General features: G+C 47.2%; 1 protein-coding gene across 3 annotated transcripts in view; it reads right to left on the bottom strand.

Annotated features, from left to right (window-relative positions):
• The window catches only part of DAPK2 (death associated protein kinase 2), a 108,762-nt gene extending 88,399 nt beyond the window's left edge, over positions 1 to 20,363 (bottom strand). For all 3 annotated transcript variants that reach the window (XM_080934749.1, XM_080934748.1, XM_080934747.1), the window contains exons 1-2: positions 20,226 to 20,363; positions 12,667 to 12,764 (exon numbers count right to left, since the gene is read on the bottom strand). In XM_080934749.1, the coding sequence (XP_080790875.1) occupies positions 12,667 to 12,743 (77 nt within the window). In that variant the 5' untranslated portion in view covers positions 12,744 to 12,764; positions 20,226 to 20,363. The remainder of the gene's footprint in view (positions 1 to 12,666; positions 12,765 to 20,225) is intronic.
• Between the last annotated feature and the right edge of the window lie 6,269 nt (positions 20,364 to 26,632).

Below are 26,632 nucleotides of genomic sequence, written 5' to 3'. Positions count from 1 at the left end.
CTGACCTGATAAAGCGCATATTGCCTTCCTCACTCACACATGATGAAAACCACCAGCAGTAATGCACACCCAAGTTCAACCTTTGACCTTAAAGGACCAATTCTTGACTACATGCTAGAGATAGTAGTTTAGCTGCCCCACAGATATAGCCTAGCAAACAAACTTCCCAGAGGGAAGAGACACTGGAACTGTGGAAGAGGTAAGTAGATCCAGTGCCTCTAGCCTAGGGCATGGAGCCCTTCCTAACCAGCAGGAAGTCTTAGAGAGGCATGCACGGGCTCCAGGAGGACCCCAAATCAGGGTTCACATGAGATGTCAGGCATAACTCTAAACCTAACAATTGTAGGTATCCTGCTGTAAGATGGCTTTTAAAGATGGATTTATTTTTATTGTATGTGTGTGAGTCTTTCTCCTGTGTATATACATGTGCACCACACTCATAGTGTCTCTGGCAGCCAGAAGAGGGTATCAGGTCCCAGAACTGGAGTTACAGACATTTTGGGCCTCCACGGAAGTGCTAGGAATCTAACCCAGGTCCAGTCACTGTAAGAACAGGAAGTACTCTTACCTGCTGAGCCAGCTCTGCAGCCCAAGATGGGCTTTTAAATCTCTTGCTCTCAGGAATCATTTCCAGAGTGCTGCTCAGATCTGAGCTGATGCCTTTTCTTCACTCATCTGTCTTCTGTCTTCCAGGACAGAGACTGGACCTTTATATCTCTGTTTTCTTATCTGTAAGATGGGCGCAATGACTTTCTAGTGTCTGCTCTGTTGGGGTTGCTATTGTTGTGGTAGTGATAGTGGTTGGGGTAGTGGTGTGTGCGTGCATGCTTGTGTGTGTGTGTGTGTGTGTGCAGGCCAGACACCAATACTGAGTCATGCTCTTCAGGGGCCATCCACCTCGAATGACCAGCACTTCACTGACAACTATCCTCCTGGCCTGAGAATTAGCTTTGTTTTGAGGGAAAGAATTCAACATACCTTTGAATCTACAAAAGAACTCATTGGGTGTGATGGCACATGCCTGTAATCTCAGCAGGTAGGAAACCGAGGCAGGAGAATCATGAATTTAAGGCCAGTCTGGACTACACTGTGAAACACTGACTCAAAAATAAAAGACAAACCAGAAACAAAAAATGAAGGAAAAGATGCAGTGTCCACACAGAAAGAGGCTGTCACAACACAGTCCAGCTGACCAACTGTGGAAGGATGGACCATCTCTCTTGGGTGATAAGTACCAGAAACGCCAACAGCAGCATGATGGAGTACACAAGTCACTAATCAGAGATGTCTGTCACCCCACCAGAAGCCACTGTCTTCTCTGTGCACAATTTCCTCTCAGCACCTCTGATCACGGCATGAAACTCAGTTGATCCTGCAGCCTTCTCAGATACAAAGGGCAGATGCAGATACAGATTGAGCCCTTGGTCCCTGCTGGGTTAGGTCACAGAGAAAGGGTGGCCTTGTGTACAAGAATGTCATTCCCCAGCTCTGAGAACCTGGCTGAGGAGGAAGCACTCCCTGGGGACTTTAGAAGGGCTAGATCAAGCAACTGGATTTCCTGGTGCTCTGGAACAGAATGCTCTTTAAAGGAAAAAGGGGGTTATTTTTATTTTATGTGTATGTATAAATGTGTGTGTATTCATATGTGTGTACCATGTGCATGCCTGATACATGTGGAAGCCAGAAGAAGGTGTCTGACCCCCTGGAACTGGAGTTAAAGGCAGTTATAAGCCGCTGTCAGGGCACTGGGAAGCAAACCCAGGGTCTCTGCAAGCCACTAGAACTCACCTGCTAAGCCTCTCCAGAACCACCCTACACACTTTACCTTGGCCACCATCACCACCACCAAATGTTGCCACTGCCACCACTATTTATGAGACAGGGACTCACTGGGTAGCCCTGGCTGGCTTGAACTCACTGGTGGACCAAGCTGGCCTCAAACTCAGAGCTACCTGCCTGTCTCTGCCTCCCAAGTGCTGGGAATAAAGGCATGTGCCACCAGGCTGGGATGTTCTTTTTTTTTTTTTTTTTTTTTTTTTCAAAACAAAAGAAACCTTTGCTATTTTGTAGAGTTGGATGGTCCTTATTGAACACAACAGACTCAAAATTCTGGAGCTGTAACTCACTGGATAAATAGCTATCTGGAAGATTTTGTGTTTTAAAACTCCCAGGAGCCTCAGTTTCCTTCTTCGTCTTTTTTTTTAATCTAAACAACTTTATTTTTAAAAACAGAGATAAATGTACAAAATTTTCAAAGCATTTTTGCATAAAACTATATGAATATATTTTTGTCAGTACTTGATTTTTTAAAGGTTTGATAGTATGCATTGAAATCTTACTAGTTACCATGAGCATAAAGTACATGTAAAATAAAATGTAACATGGAAATAATCAAAGTTTTCTTGGTGTGTAAAGATTAAACATAATGATTTTTAAATACCAAGAATTGCCACAAAGCTACATTCTTAGCTCTTGAATTATTAATGATTTAAGATCTAGGTGTACCCCACTCCGAGAGGGTGCTATACACTTTTTTTTTCCTGAAAAGGACTGAGGCTTCCACTTTTTGGCCCTTCTTTATTTTTTTTTTTTTTTTAATTCAGAGCTTTCTGGGGCTCGTATTCAATTATCAGTGACTGCATACTATGTCTGTTCCTTTGTGACTGGGTTACCTCACTCAGGATGATATCTTCTAGATCCATCCATTTGCCTAAAAATTTCGTAAAGTCGTTGTTTCTAATAGCTAATTAGTTATCCATTGTGTAAATGTACTACACTTTCTGTATCCATTCCTCTGTTGAGGACATCTGGGTTCTTCCCAGCTTCTGGCTATTATAAATAGGGCTGCTATGAACATTATGGTGAATGTGTCCTTATTGTATATTAAAGCATCTCTGGGGTAAATGCCCAGAAGTGAAATAACTGGGTCTTCAGGTAGTACCATGTCCAATTTTCTGAGGAACTGCCAGACTGATTTCCAGAGTGGTTGTACCAGTTTACAACCCCACCAACAGTGGAGGAGTGTTCATCTTTCTCCACATCCTCGCCAGCATCTGCTGTCACCTGAGTTTTTGATCTTAGCCATTCTGACTGGTGTGAGGTGGAATCTTAGGGTTGCTTTGATTTGCATTTCCCTGATGACTAGGGATGTCGAGCATTTCTTTAGGTGATTCTCAGCCATTCGATATTCCTCAGTTGAGAATTCTTTGTTTAGCTCTAAAAATATGGAACACCTCACGAATTTGTGTGTCATCCTTGCACAGGGGCCATCATGCTAATCTTCTCTGTATCTGACTCTTACAGGATGGAAACTCCAAAGACACGGAGGATTCATACTGTACATGGGGGTTTTGACAGCCCTATGAGTCAGTGGCCTTTTCAGGACAAAAACACAGCCAATGAGAGAGCCAAGCTGTTCACATCAAACATTTCACAGCGGCTGAGCCAGGACCATGTGTGGACTTGGTGACTGCAGAGCTCAAGACTTGTGCTGCTAGAATGGGCCCTTTGGGGTCCGGCCCTGGGCTGTCCTCCCAAGTGGGTCTCAGTTTCGCTCACTCCCTTGTTTGTCTCTCAGCCCAGGCACCTCCAAAGCACGGACTGGTGAGCATGCCACACTACCTAGAAAGAACCACATCAGCCACAGCCTCCTCTCTGCTTGTAGCTTCACCCTGGAGTGCTAAGCACAAATGGCTTAATGACAGGAGGCCATTTTGTCACACTCCACGCCTGTGCTCAGCCTACTACAGTCCAGCAGCTCAGAACTCAAGATGAGAGAGTCCCAGAGCCCCAGGTTAGATGCTGTCACTGAGGTGTGACGGGAAGATGTCCCAGCCATGAATGGACAAGGGGACTCTCAGCAGATGTCCAGTAAACTGCCAAAGGCACTGACCTGGGGATCACAGGCAGAAAGAAAACCCCAGGTACCTTAGAGGAAGCACTGGACCAGAGTCAGGTCTCATCAGCAAATCTCAGCTCTGACTCATGGTGGCTGGTCGGTTAAGTTCTCTAAGCATCTACTTCTCAACTATAAAAAAGGAAGAATTCATAGCATCCCAATTGGCTGCAAGGATTAAGACAGGCCATTAGCCCTGTGCCTAGTACAGAGCAGGGTCCAGAGAGGACTGTCCCTGGTACCCGTCTCCTTTCTTCCTGCCTCAGCCCCCTCTGAAAATGGCAGGATTCACCTAGGTGCCCCATGGCTCTGAAAAGAAGAGGCTTCTATAAGCCCTAAGTGCCTGGGAGTCCTGTGTGGGCTGTGGGTCGACAACAGAACAGGGGCTCTGAGGGCCTGGGGTGCCTTTCCCTTTCAATGAGACCCATTTATACCCTGTTCCTTCTCCTCCTTAGGAGTCCACTTTAAAGAATTCTACTATGTAAACAGTCAGCTCTCCTGAAGAGGAACAGAAGTAGGCATATTTTTCTCAGCAAAGGGCCAAATGGTAAATATTTGAGGGACTGGGGACCAAAAAGCAAGATCCACATGATTATCTGGGTATTATATAACATGGGAAAATGAAAAACTTCTGCAAGCTTTGAAGTGTTGTAATTCAACATATAGTAAGTAACTGAGAATCTATAAGAAATAATGTTGGTCCTCAGATAGATATGGGTGTACAGACACCATTTTGCCTGCTTAGGGTTCTAGGTTGGAGTTCTCTACCATCAAATACACTGGAAAAGTTCACTTGTAAAACCTATCCTAGCTGGGCATAGTAGCCCATACCTTTGACCCCCCCAGATCACAAAAAGCAGTAAAAGATTTTGACACACAGACACACATACACAGAACTTTTAAAATTAATAACCAATACAAAACAACCTATCCTAACAACTTAGTCAGGGTTTCTATTGCTGTGATGAAATGCCATGGCCAAAAAGCAAGTTGGGGAAGAAAGTGGTTAATGCAGCTTACACTTCCACACTGATGTTCATCACCAGAAACTCAAGCTGGCAGAATCCTGGAGGCAGCAGCTGACGAAGACACCATGGCAGGATGCTGCTTACTGGCTTGCTTCCCCTGGCTTACTCAGCCTGTTACTTATAGAACCCAGGACCACCAGCCCAGAAATAACACCACCCACAATGTGTTGGGCCCTCCTCCAGTGATCACTAATTGAGAAAATTCCTTACAGCTGGATCTCATGGAGGCATTCTCTCAACTGAGGCTCCTTCCTCTCTGATGACTCTAGCTTGTGTGTGTCAACGTGACACACAAAACCAGCCAGACCACCTAATACGCTCCAGGGCCAGTCACAGGGCCATTCCCAGGTTTTTCATGTAGGACAGTAGTTTTCTGTCCCCTAGATTAGACAATGTGGAATAAAGTTCTTAGATTCCAAAGTCTATGTTGAGACTGAGCAATGTGAAGAGGCTGTGGGTGTGGCTGTCCCTGTGTGGGAGGCCCTGGATAGCACATCCCACCTGCACTGCCTAAGAGTCCTGGGCACTCTACTCCAGATGAGCTGATGAGGAGCCTCAGAGCCCCAACTCTGGTTTCCCTAGCAATGGGGGGATTGAGCGCTCACTCCCGTTTCCTTTCAAAAGAACCCCTCTCCCAGGCACCAGCTCTTTCTCTCTGCATGTTTCCAAGCAGAACTCTCGGACATGCATCCTTTCTACAGCTGGAAGAGGGAGCGCCACCCATCTGTGCCAAGATCTGCCCCTCGTCCCTGCCAGCCTGGGCCAGTGGAGGGCCTTGCTTTCATCATATTGTGAAACAGAGCATATTGTATGTGCCCTTCCTTGCTGTGGCTAGAACTTCACATTATCCATAAAATGAGACAGAAATACTACAGAAGGAAAAGTAAAGAAACAAAGACAACAAAGGCTAAGGTTAAGAGAAAGATAAACAAGATTTTTACCACTTGAAATTCCCAATGGAAAAATCTTAACATACCTTCACTCTCTCTCTCTCTCTCTCTCTCTCTCTCTCTCTCTCTCTCTCTCTCTCTCTCTCTCTCTCTCTCTCTCACACACACACACACACACACACACACACACACACACACACTTGCTGTAGATGCACTGAGTACTTCTCCATCAACCCTTAAGCAAATCAGCCCTAACTCTCCTTGGTACACCACCTCTGTGAATTCACCCACTAAAAATAGTGCCAACAGAAGACTGTGAACAAATGAATTCACAGAAATACTCTTATTTAAAAAAACAGAAATGTTCATTGATAATGTTTAAGAAGAACAGGATGAAGCTAATCGATTTATACTTACTTCTTAAAAGGCTAGTTTTTTTAAAATACCATTATCACACAGGGCACCTTTCAAGATTAAAGATGGCTACAGAGCTGTGACAATGAGATGCTACACACAGTCCTGTACTGAGTCCTGTAAAGTAGGAAGAAAAACCTACAAGAAACACGAATGGAGGTGTCAGGTGGCTCAGTTGGTAGAGTGCTTGCCTAACATGCACAAAGCTAGCATCCTAGCACCAAATAAGCCAGGCATGTGCTTGCCCAACACTTAGAAAGCAATGGACATAGAAAGATCAGAAAGTCAAGGTCATCCTCAGCTAAAATAGCAAGTTCAAGGCTAGTCAGGGATATATGAGATCTTGTCTCAAGGGGGAAAACAAAGAAACAAACCACTAAAATTTAAGAGAGTCAGGCCTGGTGACATGTAACCCCAGCACCAGAAGACAGAGGCAGGAGTGCCAGTTGGAGACCAGCCTGAGTTTTACTGAAAATTCACAGCAAGCCTAGGCTACATAGTGAGATATCCTATCAACATCAAAACAACAACCAACAACAAAACAACCCCACAAATGTTGATTTAATTAGAATAAAAGTGACTGCTTATAGTATTAAATGTCCTGGTAATGAAAGAGAAGATCAACCCGTGTCCCTAGGAAATGCATAATGAAGGATCGTGGGATGAACAGGCATTATGTCTACAACCACTTTCAAATGGCTCAGACATGGTGATGGACAAAAAATGTCCATAGCCTCAGGGGATAAAAATAAAGAAGGCAGACAGAGGAGGAAAAAAGGGGATAAGAAGATGCTTAAATGTTGGGATATCTTAGGACCAGCAAAATGGCTCAGACAGTAAAGGCACTTATCCCCAAGCCTGGTGACCTGAGTTCAATCCCTGACACCCACCCAGTAGAAGGAGAGAGCCTACTTCCCCAGGTTGTCCTCTGGCATGGCATACCCTACATCCCACGCTCACATGCAGGATAGGTAAATAAATAAATGCTAGAGAGATGGCTCTGTGGTTAAGAGCACTGGCTGTTCTAGCTGAAGACTAGAGTTTGGTTCCCAGTACCTACAGTGGACAGCTAGCACACAATCTGATGCCCTCATCTGGTCTCCACACACACACACACACACACACCTACATGCTGACAAAAACAAATAGCAAATAAAGGACATCCATAAATCCTGGGGAGATGATGGCTTCAGTGACCCCTCAAGAGAGTCCTTAGTTCTCACTGCAAACTGAACTCCACAGGACTGCCCATCAATTCGAACTATTTGCATGTATGCTGAGCTTCCCACTGACTGAAGCAAGCTCCAGGCAGCCACTTTGTTTGAGTGGCTTTATGCTTTGTTCTCCTTACAATGGGTGATGAACAGCCCCCACTCCCTCATCCAGTATGTCTGTCATCCAGGGCTCTCTACAGGCAGCTGGGGTTTTTCACCCTTTTCTGCTCTTTTATGCAAGCGCAGGCCCATCACTCCTGAGTCCTGATATAATCCTTGCTTTAAGGTTCCCTTAGCACCAGCTCTGGGACTCAGTCATGAGAAGGTGCCCCTCCCAAAGCAGTAGTTTCCTCATCTGAACTCCTGGTACATGATTTCAGGTCCCTCCATTGGTTAGCACATGATCTAGTCCATATGCTCATTTCACTTGCTTTTCAGAGTATTCCCGGGCCCAAGCTGAGCCTCAAGCTCTACGGGACAAGATTTGGCTTATAGTAGTCTAGGGCACAGTTATAGCCTAGCAGGCTTCCTGTGAAGCCAACACCAAGCATGTCCACCCTGAGCCCATAGACACAAGTGTACACTCATACACAAAAGGTAAAATGAATGAATCTAAAAAGAACATGACCTTCCTAAAGGCCTAGAATTGAGTCCTGGCTGTCCTCATCAGACTGTGTGATCATAAATATATATCTTCACTTCTCTTGTTTACCTCAACTGTCAAATGGGAACACTGAGTCCCCTTGTATTGAGCCTTGACGTGAACCAGTCACTTCACATTCTCAGAGGCAGGAAAAACCAGCACAAAAGTCCCAGATCAAGGCGAGGGGCAGGGCTCTGCCTAGAGAAAGTCCCTAGTTTTCAGTCTGGGCTTTCTCTGAGGTTTGTTATGTCTCTTGACTTCACAGGTCTGTTCCCTCAATGCTTCAGGGACTGAGCTTCATCATCTGCAGGACTGGAATAGTCTCTGCATCACATGGTGGTATAAGAATTAAATACAGGGCCATCAAGATGGCTGAGTGAAGAAAGCTGCCTGTTCCCTAGCCTGACTACCTAAGTTCAATCTCCAGGCCCCATACAATGAAGGAGAGAATCAACTCCCATGGGTTGTCCTTATATGTGTGTATACACATACATAGCCAGGAAAAATGCAATTAACTAATTAAAGGAATTAACTACAGTAGGACTGGAGAGATGACTTCGGGTCGAGTTTGTGCATTGCTATCGCAGAAGACCTGAGTTCAGTACCAGTACTGACAAGCTCACTAACTCCTGTAACTGTCTCTAGGGATCTCATGCTTCTGGCCTATGGTCTCTGTATGCATGTACACCTACCCACGATCTCACACACACAAATAAACAAATAGGTAAATCTTTTTTTTAAACGAAGAGTCGGTGGGGAGTGCTCCGTGGAGGGAGGTTTCTGTTTCCCACTCTGAGTTCCAGAGCTTATGAGAGCAGGTGTGACCCGTTTAACTTCAAACATCTACTTCAAAGCAGCTTCTAGATAGCTCTGTGTTTAATTCTAGGTGTCAGTGGGTGCTGAGAACTTACCAAGTGTAAAAGGACAAGAATGAACACTACCGTAGCCATGGAGACCTATGTGTTAAAGGCTAAATTACCCAAAAGCCTGGGGGCAGGTAGAGGATCCCAATGGAGAAACACTTTAGTGTAATATCGTTTAATGTAATAGATGTGGGGGGTCTAGAATAAAAGCTAATTAATTCTTTAGGAAGAGTATGGGATGGAATGGAGGGAGATTACAGGAAGCTATTGGGGAGATAGCAACTAATTTGGATCTCAATTTAAAAGTATAATTTTTTTCACCTGTGGGTGTTTTGCATGTATGTCTGGGCATCATAGGCACAGTGCTGTGGAAACCTGAAGAATACTCCCTGGAACCGACAATACAGACAGTAGTGAGCTACCTTGTGGTTTTCTGGGAATTGAACTCAGGTCTTCTGGAAGAGCAGCAGTGCTCTTAACCTCTGAGCCACCTCTCCAGCCTCCTAAAAGTACAGTTTCTAATAGTGGGGGGAACCGGAAGAGCAGACACAGTGGAGTTGGGTGGATGTCTGGCCTTAGTTTCAGTGTAGTCTGATGCCTGAGATAGAAAACTAGATGTTACCTGACATCAAAGAGCCCAGCACAAATGAATTCGAGATAGGCCTAATCTCATGTCTGGCCTCTCCCTGAGCTGCCTGCCCCTCTCTGCTGTCTGGGCCTCCTTAGCTCTTGGAGGAATGTGAACTCCATGTACAAGTAGACACAAAAGAGAAGGGGTGTGTACAAGAGTGAGAAACACCCTTGGCAAGTTAGAGGAAAGACTCAGAAATAAAACCAGTTGATGATTTAATATGATTTTCTTGCTGTTGTTGTGGGGTTTTTGTTTTGTTTTTGTTTGTTGTTGTTGTTTTTTTTTAAGATGAGGTCTCACCAGGTAGCTGTGGATTCCAACACACAGAGACCCCTTCTGCTACTTCCCAAGCATGGAGATCAGGGCGAGTCATACACCTGGCTGTTTGTTTTGAGACACAGAGGTCTTATTCTGTTCTAGCTTCAGCCCCAAACACCTATTCTCAAAGCCAAACAGAAAAGGGGAAAGGAACCAACTCTCTACCTTACTTCTCTCCCCACTCCCCAGAAGCGTTCGAATAAAGAGAAATGGTTTTGTGTTTGTGGGTATTTCTGTTCCTTCAAGGCTGGGATTCCAAACTTGGTCACCAGCCCTACCTTCATTCCATCACACATGTACTTTGTGACCTTGGACGAGCCACCAGTTTTAGCTTTATATAAAATTATGGGTTAAACTTATTCTCTTTATGAGCCTGCCTCTATTCAGAATTCCTGTTCTTTCCCACTGGTAGTTAGGAAGGCTAAACCAACATTTCTTTAAATACTCTAGAAACAGCAGACAACCTCCAGCATTGTTAGAAGACCAGAGCAGAAGTGTGTACAGCCAAGTATCTAACTCAGCATGGAAGCCAGAGCTTGGAGCAGCCTTTTTTCACCAGGTATTTTAAATATATCTCCCACTTTTCTCCCTCAAAGCACCCTGTCCCTTCCCTTCACATCCAACCTGACCATGACTCATCCTCTGTAAATCCCCTTGTCTGGTGCCTCTCTGTATCAATAAATCACAGACTGCAAGAAAACAGGTCACATGTTTTACTTACTACTGCTTTGGCCATCCCTGGGACACAGTAGGTCCTTGCATCAGAATCCTGGGCTGGGTCTCCCCAGCACCTCCTATCCTACCAAAACACTGTGTGGCTATCCTCAAAGTAGTTCTAATTCCAGTCCATTCTATAGCCCCCTGCAGAACCCTTCTCAACCCTGAACCTCAGTTGCAACTGTCAAATAATGATCCTGGAGGGATATTTTAATGGCCTTCTAGCTCATGGACCTCTAGCCAAGTCCTAGCATGTTTGACCACTCCAAAGGTCCCAGTCTCTGTCGACTCTACCAACCTTTGGGGATGGAGGACCCTAGGCTGTGGGGATATGCAGCCTTCACACCTGCCACAAGAGAGGCCTGAAGACTCAACTGACTCCCGGTTCTAATGGCTCATGTCCAAAGCGGTGGAGAAGCAAGACAAGGAGAAAATGACACAAGACTTCTCCAGGGCCCTTGACCAGCCAACTTCTCAGTTTCTCTGCCCCTCAGACATCAGCCCAGTCCCACTCTGGCCTTGTCAAGCAAGCCTCTACCAGGCTGGAGTTCCAGGAGGGGCACATGCATGGTTCCTTGCACATCACTGTACCATGGAGCAGAACACAGGCAAAGGCAAGAACACCAACTCTAACCTCTCAGGCAGTTTCCTGCCAGAAAGACTGTTTCCTGTGCTGGAGGGGGAGGGGCGGAGGGCCTGCAGCCAAGAGACCCTGATTTCTCATTTAGAGGTAGGCTCCAGAAGAGCACCTCAAAGCCTCTACCTATCCTTCTTGCACCCATTTTCTAGGCCCAAGACCAGCAACAGAAGGCTGAAAAGCCCTTGAAGTCTGCAGATATTCGCCCCCCACCCAAGCAGCCTGCTAGGTGGGTTATTTCCTAACCTATGCTCCCCACCTCCGCTGCCTCTCATCTTGGAATAAGGCTCCCTGGCATTACTCTGTTTGCCTTTAAAACAAGGGTTGTAAGAATTAGTGCTGGGCTAGAGGGATAGCTCAGCGGTTAGGACACTGGCTGCTCTTCCAGAGGTCCTGAGTTCAATTCCCAGCAACCACATGGTGGCTCACAACCATCTGTAATGGGATCTGATGCTGTCTTCTGGTGTGTCTGAAGATAGTGACAGTGTGCTCAAATAAATGAAATAAATAATTCTTAAAAAAAAAAAAAGAATTAGTGCTAACTCAGCAGTGAAAAGGTACCTGTTTTACCTTTCCTGACTCACAGGCCCCTAAACAACCTTGGCTTTGCTCTGCTCGTGTGTGAATGGATGAGATGGAGTGCCCTGAGAAACACGTGTGACTGCAAGAACCTTGCTCACACGAGCAAGCAGGACAGGTGTGCAAGGACAAACTGGACAGGTATGAACCGTAGCTTTGTTGCTTGTTGTCCTCAGCAATTTTGAGAAACTCCCTTAAACCCTTTCTATTGTCTCCCACCTGTAAGAGCAGATGGTTTTGAAATCAGCACTTCAGGCCTGGCATTTTGTAACCACTAAAATACCATGTAAATATCAACCATTCTTAGAAATGGAAGTCCAGAGGGAAGCTTCAGAAACCCAGTCTCTTCCTTTACCAAATAGTGTCTCTGATGTTGAGCCCTACTCTGGACTGAGCAAGCACAACTCAGATCCCAGAAACTTCCTGATGAGGCTGGTGTGGCTGTTACACAGTACAAATCCCTTTTCTGGAGGATTACTTCACCTCCCATTCAGACTCTAGCTTTAAAAAGAAAATCCGGGGAAACCATGGAGACTCCCAATGGGACACCAGGAACAAAACCAACAGGTCAGGTGTCCGGCCTGGAGAGGAGGCTCTGATACAGGAAGAGCTCCCTTAGCAGTCAGTGAAAGGACATAGAAAACACAGCCCCCAGCTCTGCACCTCTGCTGCTGTTGTGACATTATTTCTAGAGACACCCATGAGGATGAATAAACCTCGGGCCTGTTTTACAAGCCTCCCAACAGCTCTGTGACCAGCCCAGCTTTACAGCACCAACTGGCCAAGAGAAGAGTGTGTCTGTCCGTGTGCGTCTCCACCTCTCATGGAATCTCTTACCTGCCCAGCTCCTCTCCAATGTCATAAAAGTCTTCCACCTTCTGCTGTTTGAATGTTTCCATATTTGGGCTCCTCATTGAGGCCTGGACCACACAATCCTGAAATGGAAAAAAAAAAAAAAAAACAAACTAAGCTTAGGATGGTTGTGCAAACTAACACAAGCCTAAGAGTCTGAGTTTGGAAAGCAACCAACTGCAAAACAGAAAACAGTTTAAGTTGCCCACAACCTTGGTTCCTTAAGAACAGGTCTGTGTATTCTACTCCTGGGCATATACCCAAAAATGCTCCAACATATAACTAGGACACATGCTCCACCATGTTCATAGCAGCCTTATTTATAATAGCCAGAAGCTGGAAAGAACCTAGATGTCCTTCAACAGAGGAATGGATACAGAAAATGTGGTACATTTACACAATGGAGTACTACTCAGCTATGAGAAAAAATGACTTTACAAAATTCGTAGGCAAATGGATGGAATTAGAGAATATCATCCTGAGTGAGGTAACCCAGTCATAGAAGAACAGACATAATAGGCAGTCACTGATAATTGGATACTAACCCCAGAAAGTTCTGAATACCCAAGAAACAACTCACAGACTATATGAAGCTCAAAAAGAAGGAAGGCCAAAATGTGGAAGCTTCAGTCTTTCTTAGGAAAAGAAAAAAAAAGAAAAAAAATCGTGTATTCATCATATATTATTATGTAACAAATTTTTTGAGCTATAATAATATTTTATAAAATAAATAAATTTTAAAAAAGAGCTTCTCACCTGTGGCTGATGAGCCATCTCAACCTGTGGGTCCAGACCCCTTTGTGGGGGGTCACATATCAGATATTTACATTATGATTCATAACAGTAGCAAAATTACAGTCATGAAGGAGCAACAAAATAATTTTATGGTGGGGGGGTCACCACAACATGAGGAATTGTATTAGAGGGTCATGGCATTAGGAAGGTTGAGAAACACTGATGTATAATGTCCTGGCTAGTTTTCAACTTGATACAAGCTCAAGTCTTCTGAAACTCAATTGAAAAAATGCCTCCATAAGATAAAGTGCTTTACTAGTTAGTGATTGATGGGAGGGGGCCCAGCCCATTGTGGGTGGAGCCATCCCTGGGCTGGCGATCCTGGGTTCTACAAGAAAGCAGGCTGAGTAAGCCACAATGGGCAAGCCAGTAAGTGACATCTCTCCACGGCCTCTGCATCAGCTGCTGCCTTCAGGATCCTGCCCTATGTGAGTTCCTGTCCTGACTTCCTTCAATGATGAACAGCGATGTGGAATGTAAGACAACTAAACTCTTTCCTCCCCAGGTTTCTTTGGTCATATGTTTTATCACAATAGTAACTCTAAGACATATAGGTTTTATTCCTCTCTTAAATTTTATTTTATTAATATGTATATGTATGTTTGGTTTATGGGTCTGACCACACAAGTGCAGGTTCTAAGGAGGCCAAGAGAGGGTATCAAATGCCCAGGATCTGGAGTTACATTCAGTTGTGAACCACTTCATATGTGTTCTGGGAACTCAACTCAGGTCCTCTGGAAGGGTGAGAGGTCTTAATTGCTGAGCCATCTCTCCAAATCTCTTATTTGATTCCTCTTTTAAAAAAAAAAATTTTTTTTGCTATGAGCCTCTTACAATTCATTGGCTAGCCTTAATTTTGCAGTAATTCTCCTGCCTCAGCACCCCCAGTGCTGACATCACAAGCATGTATCACACCTGTCTCCTATTTCTGAAGGAAACAGAAAAAGAGCCCTTCCTGCTTGTCAAGATCTGTCTGAAGAAGTTCACGGAGAAACCGAACCATAGGGACTTCAGTTATTTGTTCTCACTAAATTCAGCTTTACTGGGACAAGAGGTCTCTGCAGCCAGGAATCTATGACCCCAGAGGTGTCTGCAGCCAGGAATCTATGACCCCAGAACTGAGAGGCCGGAGGACCAGGGATTCAAGGCCAGCCTGAACTAAACAGTGAAACCCTGTCTCAAAAAAAATCAAGAGCTGGGCTGGAGAGATGGTTCAGTGGTTAGGAGTATTTGCTGTTTTTCCAGACAACCCAGGTTCCATTCCTAGCACCCATATAGTGGGTCACAATCACATGTAACTCCAGTTTCAGGGGGTCTGAAGCCCTCTTTTGGCCTACCTAACACTGTGCACCTGTGATATGCACACACCCATGCAAGCAAAACACCTCTATACATAAAATAATATTTTTAAAGCCAAAATATGGAGATACAGCTCAGAGTAAGCCCCAGTTTGGCTTGGGTAAATAAATCATTTAAGTTACCAGACACTTAGCTTTCCCATCTGTAAAATGGAGCCAATACTGTAAAAATCAATTTCAAATCATGAAATTGTTTTGTGAATGATTAGATGCTGTGGAAAGACAAGGGATTATCATGACCTCAGCTTCCTTGGGGGCCGTGCCACCCGACTGCGAGTCAGAACAGATTGGTAAATGTTCACTCATCGCCTCATAGGGGACATGGGTGGGGATGGTGTGACAAATTAAAACAGCACCAGGAGTCAGGAGCCTCGGGTGCTGGTTCCAGCACTACCCACATCTAGCTCTGTGACCTCATTACTTGGCAAAGGAACCCTGTTTCTTCATCTGTGGAACATGGTTATCTCTGCCTGCACTGGGCAACTCAGCAAAAGACCGGGGCAGTTTGTGCCACAGGAAACCCTCACTGTAAGGCTTGTAACTTCCCCTGTGAACCCCTTCCCAAAGGTGCTCACTTAAGAACAGCACCCCTGGGCAGGGCCCCATTATGTCACCCAACGATTCTTGGCAAAGGTCTTCTTAGCAAAGGCCTACTTGGGCTAGCATGGGCAGTCTTTCTTCTGCCTGCCAATCAAATGCCAACCACACTCAGTCCGTGACCCTGAAAGACTCTTCTCTCTCGGTTTAGAGGTACCATCACATAAGATAGGTCTCACCAACATCAAGAAACTGGAACTGTTACAGACTTCAACAGACGTATACATGTCTCCTTCTCACAAACGAGAGCCCCATTACCAAAATGTTCCTTCCTTCAATCCTTCTGCCAAAGCACACAGATCCTTGAGACTCCTAGACAGAGATGTCCCGACTCCCAAATCTCTTTTGGGGTCACCTGTCTATGGCACCCATGACTCTTCATGTGCACTGTACACTCAGGGTGGGCCTGAGTGTGCACAGATACTAAAACAAGCAAGCCTCGACACAGAATTAGGTTGGGTGGATTATCCCTGTAACCCACAGTCTGGCACGGATTCTCACCCTCGTCTGTAAACAGACACCCCTATAATCCCTACCATTTACCTCATATACCAGTATAGGGATCCACTTGGGGCAGGGGGAAGACATGATACCATCCAAGTACGGAGGATGAAGGTCTTACTGCCATATCCCAGGCCACTGTGTCTCTGCTTCCCATGGCTATGGTGACATTCATGTTCCCCTCTCTGGAAAAGGTTTTGGTGTCCCCTTAGTAAGGTTGACTCAACCAGGATCAGAAGCTGAACCTGTCTTTCCTCTCAATATCCCTGCAAGCCTCCTGAAATCAATGCTCCTTCCAAACAAACCATTCACCGGTTCCTAAGGTAGGGCACCAATCCCTACAGATAGATAAAAGCAGAAAACTCCTCAACCTTTTGTTGGCAGTAACACCAAGTGTGGTCCCAGAATTGCTACGAGCTTTCTTTTGGTTTTGCCAATCAGACCTGGATTCGAAGAAGCCCCGGCTTCCCCGAGAAGCATGGCTGGGGTGGCATGGAGGACGAGATCAACACCCTATCCCACTATATCGAACAGAGGACCTTTCCTGTCTGCCTGCCATGCCTCACCTCTTTCCATCGGAAGCCCACGGGACAGCTCCATGCTCTTAAGGTCTAGGAGCCCAAGTGCCACCTTCTCTGTGAGGCTCCATGGCCCTGTTCTTCCCTCTTCAAATTCTAGAAAAATCCTCTTAATAGGATTAGGTTAGAATTTTCTCATTCTGGTTCATAATCTGTGCATGTTGTAAAAAGAAAGTCAGCCGGTTGTAGTTGGTGCATGCCGGTAGGATTTGCTGAAGGAGGCAAAGGTAGGAGAATCATGACTTCAAGGCCAGACTGGCTACACATTGGGTGGAGAGATGGCTCAGTGGTTAAGAGCACTGGCTGCTCTTCTAGAGGTCCTGAGTTCAAATCCCAGCAACCACATGGTGGCTCACAACCATTTGTAATGGGATCCAATGACCTCTTATATATATCCTTATATATTAATAAATAACTCTTTTAAAAAAACTTAACAAAAAAAAGAAAAGAAAGGCAAAGAGACTGGAGAGACGACTCCGTGGTCAAGCATGCTGACTGTTCTTGCAGAGGACCTGGGTTCAGTTCCCATCATCCACGTAGTGGCTCACAACCATCTGAAGTTGTGATTTCGTGGGAACTGGCATCCTCTTCTGGCCTCTGCAGGCACCATGCACAAATGCGGTACACAGACAGACATGCGGCAAAACAATCATATACAGAAAATAAAAATAAATGTTGAAAACAGAGAGAGAAGCAGTCATACAGACTCGGGTTCAAATCTCCGTTTGGTTACTATGACCACATTACCCTTAGCTGAGCACAAGACAGCGTTTCTGGGCTTCAGACTGACATCATGGCAAACAGCCCCAGTCATCAGGCTATGGGTGAGTGCGCAGAGCAACCAGAACACCGAGGTACTGCCAGAGGGTACACACTTCGAAAATCACTCTGAATACTGTGGAACCATTTCTGTAAACACACTGTGAGAAACACATGCAGCTATTTTCCAGAATGATTCATGTAGCAACAACTAAAATTCGAAACCAACCAAATGCCTATCAATAGGAGTCACTGAAAGTGTGAAGTGGGAAGAAGTAAAGGACGCAGGTTTCACAATACCATCGTATGCTGTTTGACCCAGTTTGGGCTGAGGAGACATCCCAGTTATCAGGGTATAGAGAAAGCCCTGGCTTCCATCCCCAGTGCCAAGTGCACTGGGCATGATCAGCACACACCTGTAATCCCAGCACTGAAGATGTTCCTTGAGTCAGGCCAACGTGGGCTATAGGTAAGACCCTGTCTCCAAGAAGAAAAAGAAATGGAAGAATAAAAAACTGTTGGTGATGCAGCTCAAAAAAGTGTATAGAGGGCTTTCCTAGCAGACACAAACTACCTTGGCTTCAATCCTCAGCACTCCATAAACCAGGCATGGTGGGTCATACCTGTAATCTCAGCACTCCAGAGGTGGGGGCAGAGAAACCAGAAGTGATGAGAGCAAGGCCAGCCTTGGATATTTGAGATCCTGGGGTGAGGGGCATGGAGGAAACTAATACCTATTTTATTTTTTAAACTGTTTTTTTAGGGTTATTTCTCTGTATGTGTACGGCTGTTTTACCTGCCTGTATGCACCACATGTCTGCAGTGTCCAAAGAGGCCAGAAGAGGGCATCAGATCCTCTAAACTGAAGCTAAAGATGGTTGTGAACCACCATTTGGGTGCTGGACACTGAACCCACGTCCTCGGGTAGAGCAGCCAGTGCTCTTAACTGCTGGGCCATTTCTCTAACACCCTAACAAATACCTGTTTTATAAGTAAGGTGGCATATCTGAAGTGCTTTTGGAGCCCCATGAAGGCAGAGGGTGTAACACTCTCACCTCTGTCCCCTAGGTCATAGCTAATATAAGCAGGTACTAAAAGTAATATAAGATGCTGATTTGCAGTTAGTGCCCCAGCCTTCTTATGGCCACAGCTCAGATGCTCCACTATCAAATCAAACACCTGTGGCAGCTCATCACCCCTCCATCAGACCTCCACAATATCAATTTTCATTTTAATTGGTAAATTCTCAGAGTCAGGGACAACTCTAAGGCAGAATTGCAACCACTGACTTTGAAAAACTGAAAACCACATGTCAGAGGCAAGGCACATGACTAAAACTTTTGACCAGAGGCTTCGGCTACCAGCTCAGACCTTCCAAAGATGACACCCACCTGGATGTCCACATTTCTTCCAAGGCCACCCTGGGAATTCTCCTTCCAACCCATGGCCTTGATACCACGCAGCACTCTAGGAACTAACAGACTTCCAGGGACCCCACAGAAAGGGACCTCACAGACACCTTTCCAGTTTAATCTCTTCAGCTGGAGGAGAAAGTGAGCCAGAGTACTCCCACGGCATCCTTGCCGTGGACTGGGATTTAGGGTGAAAACTTAACCCAAAAGTCTGAACCCACTGGGATCAGGTCTAAGTCACTTGTTTGACAAAAGGAGAAATTTGAGATCCAGAGAGGGGAAGGGACCTCTCTACCGTGGCACAGCCAGGCCATCAAATGTCCCAGGGCTTCTCTTGACATCCAGCCAACTCCTCCATTGGTGGCTCAGGACTGAAAAGCCATTGGCTTTTGGGAAGACAACTCCAAGGAGAAGGAGCCCAGGTTTGGACACCACCTCACACTCCCTAAGTTTTCTCTCCTGGTCAATGGTCAGTTTGCATTGTCAATGGTCTGAGCTCCTCACCCAATTCCAGTATGAGAAAACAGGCAGTGGCAGGGGTTGGCAGTGGTTTGGAACACACACACACACACATGCGCGTGCACACACGCATGCACACACACCCCTATGAAGAATCCTCAGACTCGGGCTCTGGGGAAGCTGCCAACAGAAGGGAGGGACCCTACAATTACTGAACCCCTGTGGACGATACCTGATAAGGAAGCTGGGGCTCAGAGAAGGTCAACCACCTCCCTGAGTTGACGTGAGAAAAACTTAGTCTTTTTTGGTAAAAGTTCAGCTTCTTTGGGCAGCCGGATTGTTTGCCCTCACATCTAACAGAATAGAAGGCTCTAGAGAAGTGGTCAGAGTTGGCTGGTTTTTATTTCCACCAGCAGGTAGTGTGTTGTGCCAGGGCAGCAGATACCCACTCATCCCTGACACAGACTCAAGCCTCCGAAGACTGGTCTATCAATACCATCATCACTTCAGATGCCAAAACTCAAAACAGCGGGCGGATAAGGAGAGAACAGGGATATGAACTCAACCCTGAAGCAGTCAACAAAATTCCCCTAGGATGCCAAGATACTTAGTTAGGAACTAATGTCAGAAACGAAAGGAGCTGCCCCCAGCTGTCTTCAGATTCTAGATGACAGGGAGCCAGGGAGTGTCCCTTCACCTGCCTACAGCTGTTAGGCCAAATTGGAGGCTCATTTTGAATGAAGCAACCTCCTGGGCCTAGGCGGGGAGGAGGTGTGAGCCCACAGAGGCCGGGCTTGTCTCTCTCCTACCCCGGGGACTAGTCCCCTTTTGAGGGAGCCAAACTTGATGCATTGGTTGTTTCCATTCTCCTGCCCAGATGTCAGGCCTCTGTCCGGGTGTCTCCCCACCCGGTCTCTGGGACCAGAGTGCCAAGCTTAGAAGGCACCCCGAGGTAGCAGAGTGCAGACTGGCCTCCGGGTGCCGCCACAGCGCGCAAACCACAGAAGGGCCATATCCTAGACAGGCAATGCCCGGCCACCCCAGCCCCTGCTGCCGTCGAGTCCCGCGGCCCGGGCACTACTCACGGCGAGAGGCTGCGCTGCCTGTGCGAAGGGCAGGACGTGCACCAGGGCGCGGCGGGGTGCGCGGCGCTCCGCTCAGCTCTGCTCCCTGCGCCCCGCGTCCGCCCGCAGAGCCGCGGAGGAGCCGAGGGGGCGGAGCGGCCAGCCCCGTCCCAGGCGCCGGCTGGAGGCGCGCCCGGACTCTCGGCCCGGAGCTCGGGGCGCCCCCTGCTGGAGCCCCCGCGGGACCGCCCCGAGGTGAGGGCTTGGATGCTCGAGCAACCAGCAGGTTCCCTTGTCCTATCCCGCCCTGACTCTCACATGCTGTGCCACCTGGAGCGAATCAACTTGAGTAAGGTAAGGATCGATGCACAAGTGCCCAGAAAACAGTACTTACCTGCCCTTCGTCCCCACCCACGCACACCCTGAAGGAGTCCCACTACTCCAACTCCCTGACTGCAGATTCTGTAGGGACCTCGCTTCCTTTGTCTCACACAAGGGTAGGAAGCCCTCATTGTCCCCCACTCATCCCCGGCCCAGACTAAGGATTGCCTGCCCTTGCCCTTTTCCCACACCAACCCTGGCATCATTCTTGAGTGTAGTCCGTGTGTCACCACCATTAAACCTGTCTTAATGAAGGACCTGGGAGTTGATTCTTCTTTCTCCCTTTTGCCAGAAAATATCAGAGGAGAAACGAAGTCGTGTGGTAGGGTTGGTGACTGGAAATAGAACTGAAGTTCAATGGTCTCCATTCAAGACCAGAGGTCTTTCAAGATATGCCACCTCCAGCCCCAAGTCACTGTGATGGCTAATACTGTCACCGTGGTTGGATTTACAATCAATCGTGCAGGGTATCAACCTCTGGGCATGCCTACAGGAATTTCTACATTGTGTTTCCAGAGCTTTGGGAAGACCCACCCTACATGTACAAAAGAGTCTGTGGGCTGGGGTCCAGGGCTGAAAAAAAATTGGGGAGGAGAAACTGTAACTAGGAAGAGCCGCTCATCCACTGCTGCAGTTTCTGGGACAGCCTCCAGGAAATTCCCAGACCTTCGAGTGTGACCTTTGACCTTTCCAGTTTGTGCAGGCTAGAGGGCTCTCAGTGAACAGAGAACCAGGATTCACTCCCCGCCTCCCATGTGGAGCACAGTGATGTAGCCAGCCGCTTCATGCTCCTGCTGTATTGAGGGACTATATACCCTCCAACTGTGAGCCAAAATAAGCCCTTTCTTGAGTTGCTTTCCCCACCCCTTGAGTACTTTCTCACAGCAACAGAAAAGTAACAGAACAGAGTCACCCTTAGGGATCCTCCCTAGAGCTGAGGATGTTAGAGTCTGAGTCCTGGGTATAGTCCAAAGTCCTGCTCTACTCATCGTCTGTGGTCACCGGAAAGTGGGAGCAACAACCCTTCTGGTAGCTTCCGGTGAAGTCTTGAGTAGCTCTGGCGAAGGTTAACACGTGTTCACGTGCCCGAGGAGCACATTGTTCCTCAGCCTTTCCAACACCAGAGCACAGACAATGCCACGGAGCCCCGCCCACCTCTCACTTTTGCTCTGGGTCTTGAACAGTCTCAGGGAAGATCCCAGACCTTCCCGTGTGACCTCTTGGGTTTGTGAGGTTCTGGGGTTCTCAGAATACCTTGCTATAGAGAAATAGCCACCATCTGATGGCTTCTACAGTCAGCGAGCAGAGGGAAGGACATCCCCTGGTGGTCACCACAATAGGGAGGTCCCTCATCCTTCAGCTAGCCCCAGATACCTCCTCCCCCATTTTTGCTTCTGTTGCAGTGTGACAAACCATCCTAGCCTTGCTGATACAAAGCAAGAGCTTCATTATACGCCTGCATTCCTGGAGTCTGCCCTGGGAAAGCCTCTACTCTGAACCCTGCCACATTGGTTCAAGTCTTTCTTGTCATTCCCTGACTGTGTCGTAACTATGATTAATGTCCACTTTCAACAAAAGCAAAACAACGTCTTGTCCATTTGAAGTTCATAGATTGCATGCTATGTCAAACCTAATGAAAGAGTTAAGTTGGGCACATAGGTAATAGCACAAAGAAGCCACAGCTGTCCTCTGTCGCTCCCTGTAGCACAGTTCTGCAGCACAGCATATGACAAAAGCCACTTAAGTAAGGAAGTTCTTTCTGTTCACAGTGCGGTCCATAGCTGCAGCAGGACGCCGGGCAGCAGAGGCATGAGCAGCCGATCACGTCCAGTCAGGAGGCAGAGAGAGACGGATGCTTGCTCAGCTCTCTTTCTCGTGACTCATTCAGTCCAGAACCCCACATGGAACGGCAGCACTCACGTGTCTTCCCCCTGTAACCCAGGCTAGAAACTCTCCCCTCAGTGTCCATCTGAGATGATTCTGTGCTGCCAAGATGACCGTGAGCATCAGTTATCACAACCCCCAAGAGAAGATGCTGGACGTGCTGATGCCTGACAGGCTCCTACAGTCACAGCGCCCAGGAGAGCCTAGGCAGCAGAGCAAGAACCCATCCTTAGAAAACAAAAATCCAGAGGGGCTAGAAAGTGGCTGAGGTTAGCAGTCAGTCTCCCCCACCCATCTGAACAGCTCACAACCCTGTCATTTCAGCTCTAGAGGACCGATGCCCTCTTCTGGCCTCTGAAGGCATCTGCCCTCACATATGTACATACCAACACAGACATATACACATATAATTACACACAAGTAAGTCACTTACGTAAGGAACTTCTTTTGGTTCATAGTAAAAATACAAAAAAATCCTTTTTCTAACAATTAGCCACTGGATAGACAAATATGTAATGAACTTTAACAACTACTACACATTGTTCTAACGTGTGCCTTCTCAGGCCTTGGATCGCTCTACTTCAGGGTGGGTTATTCTCCCATCTTACCGATAAGGTAAATGAGACATGTGAAAGTTAATTTGCCCAAACTCACACATGAGGGGCTGAGCTGTCATGTGCGTCTTGCCTGCCCATCTCCACAGCACGAGCAGCTTTTCTTGCTTCTCCCAGTTCTGACTTCAACCGGAGTTCCCAACATTTCATTTTTGGTTTTGTTGTTATTTTAAGACAGGATTTCTCTGCATAGCCCTGACTATCCTAGAACTCACTCTGTAGACCAGGCTGGTCTTGAACTAAGAGATCAACCTGCCTTTGCCTCCCAAGTGCTACAACTAAAGGCATGTGCCACCACTGCCACCTATTTATTCATTCATTCATTCATTTATTCGTTTAAGACAAGGTCTTACTGTGTAACCTTGGCTGGCCTGGAACTTGCTATGTAGACCATCTTGGCCTTGAACTCAGAGAGCCATCTAGATCTGCCTCTCAATTGCTGGGCTCAAAGTCGTGCACCACTGTGCCTTGTCCAACATCTCTAAAATAGGATTACTCCAGACCACATGTTCAAAAAGTCCCCATGCCCTGATCCTGCAGCATCTACACTGGGGTCTGTCTGTAGGAGGGGTTCTGTGCTCCAGGAGTTGTTAAACTCTTGGGTATTTCCACGGTACAGGCTGAGGACCATTTTACTCTAATGGGAGTGTCAGAGGAGCTCACAGAAACAGGCTCCAGTGGTGGGCAGCAAAGGGCTCTATGAAAAGCACACTTGGTGCCTAATGAGTTGGCAGAACCTAATGACCTCCTCACACACACGAAGGGTAGGGAGGAAGCTGGTGTATGTGTCGGCCGTGCCAGATGACACTGGGGTCGGCGTATATAATGAGGACTAAGTGAAGAACTACGGAAGTATAGATCCAAGCTTCAAGTTTACTTACTGTGTGACCTCAGGCAGATGGCTTGACTTCTCTGTGCCTCATCCTCAGAAGCCAAATGGATAGCATATTTGCTTAGTTTTCAACACCTTTGAAAGTCTTAGATCAGTGCCTTGCCCTCCACTAAGGGTCAGTGAGTTTTAGCTACTTCTGTTATTCTGTAAGTGCCCAGGTATGAGCTCCTTGGGGAGAAGGTACATCTTATTCACCTTTGTACTTACCCCACCCTGACCCTGCCTGGAGCAGGTTCTTAGGAAGTACCAAATAAACTGCAGTGTAGACGTCTTGGCAATGGGTCCACGGTTGACGCCTGTCCTAGACTATCAGTCACATCGGGTGGTTCTCCACAGCTTGTTCTCTGCTTGGGTGGCCAGACATAGGAAGGTGGCCTGGTGACATGACTTTCTAAACCTGCCTGCCCAGCCTCTGCTTTTTATACCCAAGCACAGCAAGTTGCACCAGAGCTCTTCTGGCTTCCTCAGGAGGAGTCCAGGGGAGTAACTACGACCTTATCACACTGGGCAAGGCCTGGAGCCCACCATGGGAAAGGCAGGAGAGACGAGAGGAAAGAGCCAGGGGCTGGGAGGCTTGGAGGATGGGGTCTCCTGCACTTAAGCATGCTCTGACCCACTTTGCAAGCATTGGGCAGCACTTGCTGGGTACTGACTGGGAGAAAGGTGGGGACCCAGTGCTGAAGGGTCAGAGCTATTTTGTGAGGAGCCTGGAGAGAAAGACAGTCAAGCTTGAGAGAAGAGCTTTGTTGGCAGAAAGGACCAGAAGAGAACAGGGGGGTGTGGAGAAAACGGGAACTTCTACGTGCAAAGGGGTGTGGGTGTGAAACCACCTGTCAAGACCTGCCCAGACTTCCTGATGAGCAGAGAGGACATGGGGAGGGATCTTGACCCAAGCATTGGCCTGCTTAGGACAGAAGCTGGTAATATGGTACTTGACCAAGGCCCCAACCTATGGCTGCTTCCTGAGGAGTTTGGGTTGAGTGGTAACGCAGGCCTATTTGTGTCCTACTGCTGGCCTTCGAAGCGTGGTTGTCTTGTCTGTGAATTGAGAATAACTATACCTTCAGGGCTGATGTTAGGAACAGCCTCTTCCCCTCCCCTTCTCCTCCCCTTCCTCTTTCTAATGCCAGCGCCCCTTCCCTGACCCAAGACCCCCACCCCCACCTTGAGACATTCTGCTCCGTGTATCTTTCGTCTGACTTCCTTTGTCTATCCAGGACTCGGCCAGAGTCCATTTCGTGCATGCGGCCCTGTCTCAGGGCCCACCACACTGCAAGTACCCTGAGCTACTCCCATGAAGAAATGAGGCACTAGCTCTGAGACAAGCAGAGGAGATACCCTAGGAAACATTTAAGAATTCTGCATTCTGGGGCTAGACCAGGGTCTGGGCAGAGCCAAACAGGAGGTCAGAGAGGAAGGGTGTTGAGGACCTGGGAGGGAACAGAGTAGGGAGGCTCCCCAAGGACAGGAACTCTTCCCTGAGTTCATAGTCATATCTGCAAAGCTGAAATACAATTTCACCTTCCTGTATTTGCTAGCAGGTCCTTGATGCCTGTCACTCTCCCACACACTGTGCCAACCACGCAGTGGAATCCAGCCTTCCCTGATGAGGGCCAGACCTGGTGACTCTAGGGTGGCTCCTTTCACACCCTTGGCAGTCTTGATGGCTGTGTATCCTGGCTCTCCCCTCAGGGCCCCTGTTCTGCCCTCCTGAGTCTGCATGGTGACACTGTCTCACTCCAGCCCAGGTCCTGACCCCATTAAATACAGCTGCATCCTGGAAAATGATGTCCACCCATTTATAGTGACCTCTGTCCCCAACAGGACTGGGCCTCTGCTCTGTCCCCTTCAGACCTGTTCTCTAGGTTAAAGGACCAAGGCCCCCACAGCTCTTCCTTTCGTGAGAGCTGCCTGATTCCTCAGCCTTGGTTCCCATCACTCCACCCAGACAGGTTTTCATCCTTTATCCCAGATCTATCCCCAGGCCAAGGGTCCCTCTGAGTCAGAACTAATCATCCTCTTCTGGACACACTCTGAATACTTTTACAGCAAAACTGTTGTTTCCTATAGTCTCAGAAATGAATAATTGAAGAATGTAGCTAATCCCCTTCCTATTTGGGTGTGTTCCAGAGAGAGAGAGAGAGAGAGAGAGAGAGAGAGAGCGAGAGAGAATCCACCAAGTGACATTGCTATGAAATATTAGAACCTTAAGGCAAAAACATTTGAGAGGATTAAGAAGGAAAAGACATTTCACTGCAACAATACAAACCATACCACCAGCAACTTTTTGTTTCGTTTTCACTTTTTATTGGTTCTTGGTGAATGTCACATCATCCACTCCAATCCCACCCACCTGCCCCACCCTTACAACCTTCCCACTCTCTAACAGAGAAAAACACCAACTTTGCCCCACAGTATATCCTACTGCTTGCAAATGTTTATTGCAATGACTCACTGGTCTAGTATAAGACCTCTGGCCTCTGCCACTCTCCTTATACTGAAACCTCACCGCGACTCCTCTCAGATCTCCTGTGGTTGCCTGTGTCATGGGGTCTGAAGGACTGGATCCTTCATGGACTCCAGCAGTTTGTCAATGGGGTAGATGTTGAGGTGCACTAACTCAAAGCCTGAGAGCTGCTCAGCCCACTGACTCTTCT

The sequence above is a fragment of the Micromys minutus genome (genome assembly GCF_963924665.1).
Source record: "Micromys minutus genome assembly, chromosome: 21".
Classification (NCBI taxonomy): domain Eukaryota; kingdom Metazoa; phylum Chordata; class Mammalia; order Rodentia; family Muridae; genus Micromys; species Micromys minutus.
This window is presented reverse-complemented; position numbering and strand designations above follow the sequence as displayed.